The 10,988-nt window shown below is 38.0% G+C and overlaps 1 protein-coding gene across 1 annotated transcript in view; it reads left to right on the top strand.

Annotated features, from left to right (window-relative positions):
• The window catches only part of HEATR4 (HEAT repeat containing 4), a 50,000-nt gene extending 40,022 nt beyond the window's left edge, over positions 1-9,978 (top strand). Inside the window, 1 exon segment of the mRNA XM_007184427.3 lies at positions 9,744-9,978. Coding sequence (XP_007184489.2) covers positions 9,744-9,890 — 147 coding nt within the window. The 3' untranslated portion in view covers positions 9,891-9,978.
• The last annotated feature ends 1,010 nt before the right edge of the window (positions 9,979-10,988 follow it).

The following is a 10,988-nucleotide window of genomic DNA, read 5'->3' as shown; positions in this document are numbered from 1 at the left end:
CCGAGCTGCCCATGCTGTTTAGGAAGAGCTGCATGCAGCGTCTTGGTCCAGGGGAACTTTGGTCCCTCGTCAAGCCAGTTCACTCTGGCGGCAGGGGTGGGGAGGGGGCCGACCTGCGCCTCTTCAGGGGAATCGGGGCCATTCTTGTATTCTTGATAACTGCCCTTCCCACCCCCTCTGGGATTTTGTTTTATTAGCTACAACTTCCCTCTCCAGAATCTTCAAACTCGCCTCCTCTGAACCTTAAATCGACTTCTTAAATCTGGGCCTCTCATTAACAGGCACTGTGGTAGGCATGAGGGTGCAATTGTCGAGAACATGGTCACTGTCCCCATGTAACTATTGTTGCTTTATACATAAAGATTACTTGTCTTCATTTGAATCATTTATGATAGATTACCAGGAATGGAATTGCTGGGTCAAGATAATTTTTGTGATTATTATAGGGCAAGATAATTTTTGTGATTATTATAGGTTTTACCAAACTCCCTCCCAAAGAGTTTACAACCTTGCAAGCAATTATAAGCAGGTTAGACTACATGGCCTCTAGGGCCTTTTCTGTGGTTCTGTTTGATCTCTCAATCCTCTTCCTCACATTCCTATCCAAACCCTTGAGAAAGCATTTAGATTTTACCCCTACCCAGGTGTCGCATCTACCCTTTTAATTTCTCACATGGTCTATTACAGTGGTCCTCAAGTGGGGGCAATTTTGCCTCCCCAGGGAACACTCTGAAATATCGTATGTTAACACATATATGTGGAATCTGAAAAAATTGGTATAGATGATCTGATTTACAAAGCAGACATAGAGACACAGACATAGAGAACAAACCTATGGATACCAAGGGGGAAATGGGGGGGGGGGGTTGGGATGAACTGGGAGATTGGGATTGACATATATACACTACTGATACTATGTATAAAATAGATAACTAATGAGAACCTACTGTATAGCACAGGGAACTCTACTCAACGCTCTGTGGTGACCTAAAGGGGAAGGAAATCCAAAAAAGAGGGGATATATGTATACATATAGGTGATTCACTTTGCTGTACAGTAAAAACTAACACAATACTGTAAAGCAACTATACTCCAATAATGATTAAGAGAAAAAAAAAAATTGCAAACTCTCCAGGCAGCTCAACATGTGGGCTTATACTGGGCCTTGATGGGAAACAATGTTGCTGGTTTCCCCTGCAGTATTCTCTGGAACTCAAAACAAGAGACCTGATCAAGAATAGGAGAGAAACTTCAGTTCAAGAAAGAAGCCTTTTGACCTAATCAAACGTATAAGCTTTTGCACAGCAAAGGAGACCATAAACAAAATGAAAAGACAACCTACGGAATGGGAGAAAATATTTGCAAATGATGTGACCAACAAGGGCTTAATTTCCAAAATATACAAACAGCTCATACAGCTAAATATTAAAAAAACAAAAAACCCAATAAAAAAATGGGCAGAGGGACTTCCCTAGTCGTCCAGTGGGTAAGACTCAGCACTCCCAATGCAGGGGGCCTGGGTTCGATCCCTGGTCAGGGAACTAGATCCTGCATGCATGCCACAACTAAGAAGTCCACATGCCGCAACTAAAAGATCCCACATGCTGCAACAAAGATCCCGTGTGCTGAAACTAAGACCCAGCGCAGCCAAAATAAATAAATAAAAATAAATAAATCTTAAAAAAAAAATGGGCAGAACACCTAAATAGATATTTCTCCAAAGATGACATACAGATGGCCAAAAAGCACATGAACAGGTGTTCAACATCACTAATTATTAGAGAAATGCAAATCAAAACTACAATGAGGTATCACCTCACACCAGTCAGAATGGCCATCATCAAAAAGTCTACGAATAATAAATGCTGGAGAGGGTGTGGAGAAAAGGGAACCCTCCTACACTGTACGAAGGACTATAAGTTGGTGCAGCCACTATGGAGAACAGTATGGAGGGTCCTTAAAAACCTAAAAATAGAGCTACCATATGATCCAGGAATCCCACTCCTGGGCATATATCCAGAAAAGACAAAAACTCTATTTCGAAAAGATACATTCACCCCAATGTTCATAGCAGCACTATTTGCAATAGCCAAGACATGGAAGCAAACTAAGTGTCCAAAAACAAATGAATAGATAAAGAATATGTGGTGTGTGTATATATATATATATATATATATATATATATATATGCCATAAAAAAGAATGAAATTATGCCATTTGGAGCAACATGGATGGACCTAGAGATTATCATACTAAGTGAAGTAAGTCAGACAAAGACAAATATCATATATCACTTATATGTGGAATCTAAAAAAATGATACAAAGGAACTTATTTACAAAACAGAAATAGACTCACAGACATAGAAAACAAACATATGGTTACCAAAGGGGAAAGGGGGGAAGAGGGATAAATTGGGATCTTGAGATTAAGATTAATATACACATTACTGTATATAAAATAGACAAACACCAAAGTCCTACTGTTTAGCACAGGGAATTAGGGAATTATATTCAATACCTGTAATAACCTATAATGGAAAAGAATCTGAAAAAGAATATGTATATATCAGAATCACTTTGCTGTACACCAGAAACTAGCACAACCTTGTAAATCAACTATATTTAAAAAAAAAAAAAAAGGAAAGAAAGAAGCCTTTTAATTCTACCTAGTGGGCCTTCTACATTGCCTCCCAAATGTTTTGCAAACTGCTGTGGGGAAAGTAATAAATGTTTGTGATTAAAAAAAAAAAAAATGGTCCACATCAAAAAAATCTTAAATAAAAAAATACCCTTATTAAAGCCCATTTCACATTCCATCTCCTCCCCAAAGGCTCTCCCATCTCCCTAGTCACAGGAGAACTTTGGCCCTTTCACATCACTTTAGCACATTGTGCATGTATTGGTGTATTATATATTTGTCAGATTCCTTCTTAAACTTCCTAAACTGTAAACTCCTTCAAGCAAAGGACTTCCTTATGCCTCTTTCTCTTGCTTTTAGCACACTGCTCTTCACAGAGAAGATGCACAGGAAATGTTTGTGGGAAGCAGACCAACCAGAATTGAGTCCCTGCTACTCATTATCTGTGGCATTAGCTCAGTCAAGTTACTCTCTCAGGTCTCGGTAATCTCATCTGTAAAGTAGGAATAGTCATTGAACATACTTCTTTATAGATGTATGGAGAAAATAATGTTTTGTTGTGAGCATAAAATAATGCATGCAAGGCACTTAGCACAGGATCTGGTACAGATCTAAACACTTAAAAAATTGTAGCTATAATTTATTATTATGGAGCAAGGACCTGTATGATGGCTTTTGTGCCTCTGGCCTAGTTCAGAGAAACTAGGAGTGGGGGAGTCAGAGAAGTTCTTAAATTGGCCAGGATGACAGCATGGGATGGGAATATTAAGATTATTTTTGCCTGTGCCCTGTGGAAGTTTAAATGGGTCAGTGGGATCGTTTCAGACAAGGCCATCGTGTGAGGTATCGCTCTGCACAAAGTTACCTGGCCAAGGGCCAGAGTAGGGTCTGAAACCAACCGATGTTATCCTCGAAAGTACTGTGCCCTACTCTAGGGCTGCAGTGTCTGAAGGAAGGGCCAGCAGAGGGGGAGCCCTCTTCCTAATTGACATACATGCTGTGTGTGCTGGCCAGACCCTGATATCAGATTCCCCAGGGAAATATTGCAAAGGGCAGGTCAAGGATGTCACTGGGAGGTTTCGCTTTTTCAAAGGGAGCGGTTTTCAATAGACAGTGGACACATCCTGTAGTGAACTGGGGGGATGAGCTATGCTTCTCTGCTGGCAAAGCTGGGAAACACTGGGCTTAGCTAGACAAGAGCTGTAAATTTGTCTTTTCCACATCCTGTACAAGTATCTCCTCCTCTTAGTCTTTCCTGTGACCTCATCCTTTTCTTTTTTCAACATTTTGTGATTTCCTCAAGTAAAGAATGTTGTTGCTATCTGTCTTCTAGTTTCCCTTGTGACTGGGAGACACCTTTTGGAGACTGACTTACTTTTAATTTCATCATTTTCCTGTGGCTCTACTTAGTTCAACAAAAGCAGCTATTAATAACCATTTTCAGAAATATATTTACTGGGACTTCCCTGGTGGCGCAGTGGTTAAGAACCCACCTGCCAATGCAGGGGACACAGGTTCGATCCCTTATCCAGGAAGATCCCACATGTCACAGGGCAACTAAGCCCAAGCGCCACAACTACTGAGCCTGCGCTCTAGAGCCCGCAAGCCACAACTACTGAGCCTGTGCACCTAGAGCCCGTGCTCCGCAACAAGAGAAGCCACTGCAATGAGAAGCCTGCGCACCGCATCGAAGAGTAGCCCCCGCTCCTCGCTGCAACTAGAGAAAGCCCGCGCACAGCAACGAAGACCCAACACAGCCAAAAAAAATAAAGAAAAAGAAATATATTTACTGACATGGAATAATGTTCTCAATATATCATCTAATAAGAAAAAAAAGCAGACAAAATAAGTATTACGGTAGGATCCCATTTGGGAGATATATATGTGTGTGTCGATATGTATGTGTATTTCTATCTATACATCCATCCATATATACGTACTACTGAAAAAGGTTTAGGAGTCTTTATGCCACAATATTTAACAGTGATCGTCTTTGGATGGTGGGATTCCAGGTGATTTTTATTTTCTTCTTCTTTGCATATTTGCATGGTCTGGGTTTTCTACATTGTACATATCATTTGTGCAATTAAAAATATAGTGTTTTTTTTGACTGCTAGGGAGCAGTCCAGTGGTTAGGACTCCGTGCTTCCACTGCAGGGGCATGGGTTCTATCCCTGGTTGGGGAACTAAGATCCTGCAAGCTGCGGGGCACGGCCAAGAAAAAAAGAAAAACATATATAGTGTTTTTTTAAACAACAAACTTCACTCTCCCTAATTCATTTCATTTCTTCTGATCTCTAATCATTGCTTGCCTTGCTCTTATTTTTTTGAGTTGATATTATCTTTGTTTAATGAAAGAAATTTGACATTGAGATTATAGAAGTTACTAATTGTTCATCAGAGAAGCTGCTGTAGAAAAGAGGTTGAATAGAGCCAATCCCATGTTTAAATCTACATAGAATGATCTGAATCCTCTCAGAAAAGTTATCTCCCCCACCAAATCCCATTGTTAGATAGTTATACCTTTGCCTTTTTCATTCATTCTTTATTTAAAATTCAAATACACTGGGAAGGTGTATTAATTTGCCAGGGCTGCCATAACAAAGTACCACAGACTGGCTGACTTGAACAACAGAAGTTTATTTTCAGACAACAATTTCTGGAGGCTAGAAGTCCGAGATCAAGGTGTTGGCAGGGCTGTTTTCTGGGGCCTCTCTTACTTGGCTTGTGGATGACTGCCTTCTCCCAATCTTTATATAGTCTTCCCTCTGTACAATTCTGTGTTAAAATTTCTCCTTTTTATAAGAACATCAGTCATATTAGATTAGGGTTCATTCTTACAATCTCATTTTAACTGAATAACCTCTTTAAAGACCCTATCTTCAAATACAGTCACATTCTGAGGTACTGGGGGTTAGAACTTCAACACATGAATTTTGGGAGACACAATTTATCCCATAACAGAGGGGTGATATATACTAAGTCACAAATTCCTTTAAGCACTTTTCCTTTTTGAAGGAAGGATAACATGATAAGTTGTTGAAAGGGGGATAGGGAGAAAAAGAAATTAAAGAAAAAAGAAAAACAAGTGTCCAGGGTAGTGGTTCTCAGCCCAAGATGATTTTGCCCCCCCTCCCTTCCAGGGGACATTTGGCAATATCAAGAGACAGTTTTGGTTGTCACAACAGGGGAGATGTTACTGGCATCTAATGCGTAGAGGCCAGAGATGCTGCTAAACATCCTACAGTGTGCAGTACAGCCCCACAACAAAGAATTATCCGGCCCTAAATGTACCAAGGTTGAGAAACCCTAGGATAAACTTTTGGATGACTTCATCAACATAAAAATGTGAATATCTTTGATCCACTAATACTGCTTCTAGGAATCTATCCTACAAAAATATTCACCCATGTGTACAAACATATATAGAGATAGAGAGAGAGATAGAGACAGAGATATATACAGATGCTCATTGCTTATCATTTCAAAATTGGAAATGACTCAAATGTCGACTAAGTTTCAAGAATTCTTGTTAAAAATAATAACTAGGAAAGATGTTGAAAATATATTGTAAACTGAAAAATCAAATTGCAGAACAATATATATGTTGTCCCTTTTTTAAAAAATCCATATACATTTATATATAGTTTCTTTAAAACCACATATGTTGTATTTGTGTGTGTGACTGCACAGTTGAATATCTGAAGTCAGAGGTTGCCTCTGGGGAATGGCATTATTGGCAATAGAAGAACTTTCATGTTTAACTTTATACATTTCTGAATAATTTTGCTTAAGACCTCAAGGATATAGGACTTTGCTTTGGTAAATGTGAGACAGATTACAGTCTAACTTTGAGACTACTGACTCACTAATTTGTAAAACTATTTTACCAAATTACTGTAAATTAGAGATCAACAAATTATAACTCTCAGGCCAAATCTGGCCTGACTCCTGTTTTTACACACCCTGTGGACTAAGAATGATTTTCATATTTTTAAATGGTTGAAAAAAATCAAAAGAAGAATAACATTTTCTGAAATAAAATTTGTACAAAACTCAAATTTCAGTGCCCACAGATAAATTTTATTGGAATACAACCACACTCATTCATTACAAACTGTCTGTGGCTACTCTCATACTACAATAGCAGAGCTGAGCAGTTTTGACACAGGCCATCAGGCCCACAAAGCCTAAAATATATACTATTAATATTTGGCCCTTCACAGAATTCTGCCAAGTCCTGCAATACATCATGTAAGATGCTGTCTAGGATGTTGAACTTCCAACTCTTTTGCTCATGGACCCTCTAAAAGAATTGTGAAAAGCTATGTCACCTCTTCACCTTTTTTCATTGACATCAAACATTTTTTTAAGTTTAAATAGACACAAAGCGTCTAATTTCTAACATCTACATAGTCCAGCATTTATATATATTGATATTTTGAATTAAAACTGTTACATCACTTTAAAATGCATCCAACAAAATCTATAACAGTTTGATACCTACCATCATCCATTTAAAAAAATTATGAAATAAACAAGCTCTTCTTTGAAGTTGAAAATTTAATATCTTTTTTTAAGCTTACATTTCCATTTTGAAATAACTTCCAGACAGAATTTTATTCTAATATACTATATGTTTATGCTTGAAAATATTTTTCATCATCATAACACTGTCTCTAACAAAAATATGTATTTAAATTGAGGTTACAGTTATTTTCTCTTGTCATAGTCTGGGTTTTTCCTGGGATTCCCTGACCTCGTAAATGATTTTTTTTTTATTTGTATTCATTAAGTTTCATTCTTGTGCTGTATAGTTCTACGGGTTTTCACAAATGCATAATGCCATGTATCCACCATTTCAGTATCATGCAGAATAGTTTAACCACGCTAAAAATCTTCTGTGCTTCCTCTTTTCCATCCTCTCTTCCTCCCCACAAACAACTGACAATCAATGATCTTATTATCTCTGTAGTTCTGCCTTTTCCAGAATGTCATATAATTAAAATCATACATATGTAGCCTTTTCAGGCTAACTTGTTTCACTTAGCAATACATATTCAAGGAGGTTCACCCAAGTCTTTTGTGGCTTGAGAGCTTATTTCTTGTCTATGAACAATATTTCATTGTATGGATGTACCACAGTTTGTTTTTCATTTCACCTACTGAAGGTTGATTCTAGTTTTTAATGATTATGAATAAAGTTGCTACAAACATTCATGTGCAGGTGAGACTTACTTTTTATTATGACTTCATTTTTCATTTCAAGTATAATATTCAAAGAATATAATACAAGTAATTGACAGAGAAATACATCTTGAAAGTCAAAATTAAAAGTTAAAATTAAAATGATATGGCCCATCACAATTGATTTATTCAATTTTTTAAGTAATGAAAAACAAGATAATAAATAATGTGTTGGTTCTTATTACTTAAATAGCAAAAGTACAATATAATATGTAGCTGAAATTGTAAGTTATTTGTGAAATAAGAAATATTATACAAGGCATGGTGTTCTTTCTGCATATATGTAAGTGGGCATATATCAAACTTTGGGGTTAGGCTTTTGAGATTAATTAAAGAATAGTCAAGTATGGGTTGGCCAAAAAGTTCGTTCGGGTTTTTGTAGCATCTTATGGGAAAAACCCGAATGAACTTTTTGGCCGACCCAATATAAAAAATCAGAAATAATCCCATTAAATTCATTAGACATCATAATAAAATTTTTCCTATTTATTTAATGACGGAGGAAGATATATACATACACAAGGGACTTCCCTGGCGGTCCAGTGGTTAAGACTCCATGCTTCCACTGCAGGAGGCACAGGTTTCATCCCTTGTCAGGGAACTAAGATCCTGCATGCTACACAGCATGGCCCAAAAATAAATTAATTAAATTAAATTTTTAAAAAATTCACCATTTGTAGTACCACTACAGGTTTGCTCCCTGCAAATACACAATTCTGATGTATTCTATTTTGCTTGATTCCTATCACAAAAGAAAAACATGGTGCATTTATTTATAATGCAGTTTTCCTGCACCACCACATTCTGGTAAGGAGCTCCAAAGACTGCAAAAATTCCAAATTCAAACCTGGTCTTTTTGTCAATGTAGGTGATAGTATGTATTTTAGTTAACAGTTTGGGGACTTCCCTGATGGTCCAGTGGTTAAGACTCTGTGCCCCCAATGCAGGAATCCCCGGTTAGATCCCTGGTCAGGGAAATAGATCCCGCATGCCACAACTAAGACCCGGTGGGGCCAAGTCAATAAATATATATATTTTTTAAAAAACAGTTTGTTAGCTTGATTTTTAAAAAATATTTATTTATTTATTTGGCCGCGCCCAGTCTTAGAAGATCCTGCGGCACGCGGGATCTTTTAGTTGCGGCATGCGGGATCTAGTTCCCTGGCCAGGGATCAAACTGGGTCCCCTGCATTGGGAGTCTTAGCCACTGGACCACCAGGGAAATCCCCACTAGCTTGATTTGTAACATTTAAATATTTAGATGTTTAGTAAATGGGATTCCATTTGTACTTTGGCCCTAAGCTAAGAATACATTTGGAAATGAGATAGATAACTCTCTTACTATTCCATAGAGTAACACAGAAACCTAGATTAACATTAGAACAGCCTAGATTCCTGGGAACACTTTAACCTAGGTACAAACTCAACCATGGCCATCACTACTTTGGTTTATAAGGTGAAAATAGAGCAGCGCTGTGTCCCCAGGGGCTGTTCACCCTGAGTGAATCCACCTTAGCACACATGAAGAATAAAGCTCTTTAGTCATTGCTACTGCAGTTCCTATAGCTGCTGCTACTACTACATATTAATAAAGACATAGAAAACACAGGCTAACCCCAAAGATCACCATGTGGAGGTCCAAGCCTTGGGTGGGAAATTCAGGCATATTCTCCACATTAGGCTGCTGACTGCAATCAAAAGAGGCAGGTCTTGGACTCATAGATTCTATTCTCTTATTTATTATGGTAGTTCACAGAGCTATTCTGATAAAACCATGGCTGAAGAGGCTTTCTCTTTGGATCTGTCACATGAGACCACATTTTGCACATGCGCTCACATGTTAATATCTCTCTGCAGCCTGTGAGGCCCCGCACACCAAATCCCTGGTCACAGAGTCCAGTCCCGGGCCTAAACACAGAAGCATCACTTGTCAAAGATCTACGCACTGCCTGGGAAAAAAGGATTGCGATGGGACCATTTGGATCTGACAACCAAGATCTCTAGCTAAGTAAAAACTCAAGTTTTTTCCAGGGTCATGTCCTCTTCCCCTAGAAGGAAAGGTAATTATTTCTAGGATGAGCCCTTCTCTTGCTCCAAGACACAGGCAGCCGTGGACCTAGTCACATTCTTCTCTTTAACTGATGTTGTGTAATCTCTTTGTCATTATATTTATAAAGAAAAATCTGTTTAACAGTAAACCTGGCTCTTTAATGTGCACCATTTACACAGAGGGTTAAAGAAAATTGACATCACATTAGGTGACAGTCCATATTTTTCCATAACCCAGAAAAGTCATATACTAAATATAGGTCAGAACTCCAAAGTTTACTAGAATAGAAATATTCAAAGACCCAGAATCTTTTGTAAGCTGTACAAAGAGCCCTTTGAAACCCAAACTAGAATCCCATTAGTCTAGGAAAGAAAATCTTAAGTGATGTTTTCTATCTACAAGTCTAGTCTTGTTCTAGAGCAAGTTCTTTAACTGCAGCCCAGAAGGCAATAAGGAAGCCATGTCACTGGACTATTACAAGAAAACAGAGCTAGTACAATATTTTCCACCTTGTACTGCGTGGGTGGGTGTGAATACTTTTAGATTCCTAGGAAGCATTGCTGCAGTTTCACAAGGCTGATTAGCAATTCTCATGAGCCTCCTTAATGTTAATGTTACTTAATGCTTAAAAGATTATGGCATCATGGGAGAGTTACCAACTGTATCTGTATCCTAAGCTGGGATCCTGTAAGAGCACACAATACCCAAAAAATTGCCATGGAAGAGGAAAGATCCAGAACTCATAGTAGTGTGCATCCAGCTTTCTTTCCTAAATATTAATTGCTGTTTACACCCTAAATAGCTTTGGGACATTCAGTGATTAAAATAAAGCCAATATGAATCTCTCTCTCCATTTTTCTCCCCCTAATCAGATCCTCTCTTCTGGTTGCACTGTTATGATCAGAAATATAAAAAGCAATAATTTCCACTATGAACACCTAGCAGCTATTGAACATGGGGGAAAAAAGAACTTTGGGGGATATCAGTTAAGTATGTAAAAGAAAATCTTCCCTTTTCCTGACTCATGTAACCCATGTTTTTATTTATTAATT

This window comes from Balaenoptera acutorostrata, chromosome 3 (assembly GCF_949987535.1).
Source record: "Balaenoptera acutorostrata chromosome 3, mBalAcu1.1, whole genome shotgun sequence".
NCBI lineage: Eukaryota > Metazoa > Chordata > Mammalia > Artiodactyla > Balaenopteridae > Balaenoptera > Balaenoptera acutorostrata.
This window is presented reverse-complemented; position numbering and strand designations above follow the sequence as displayed.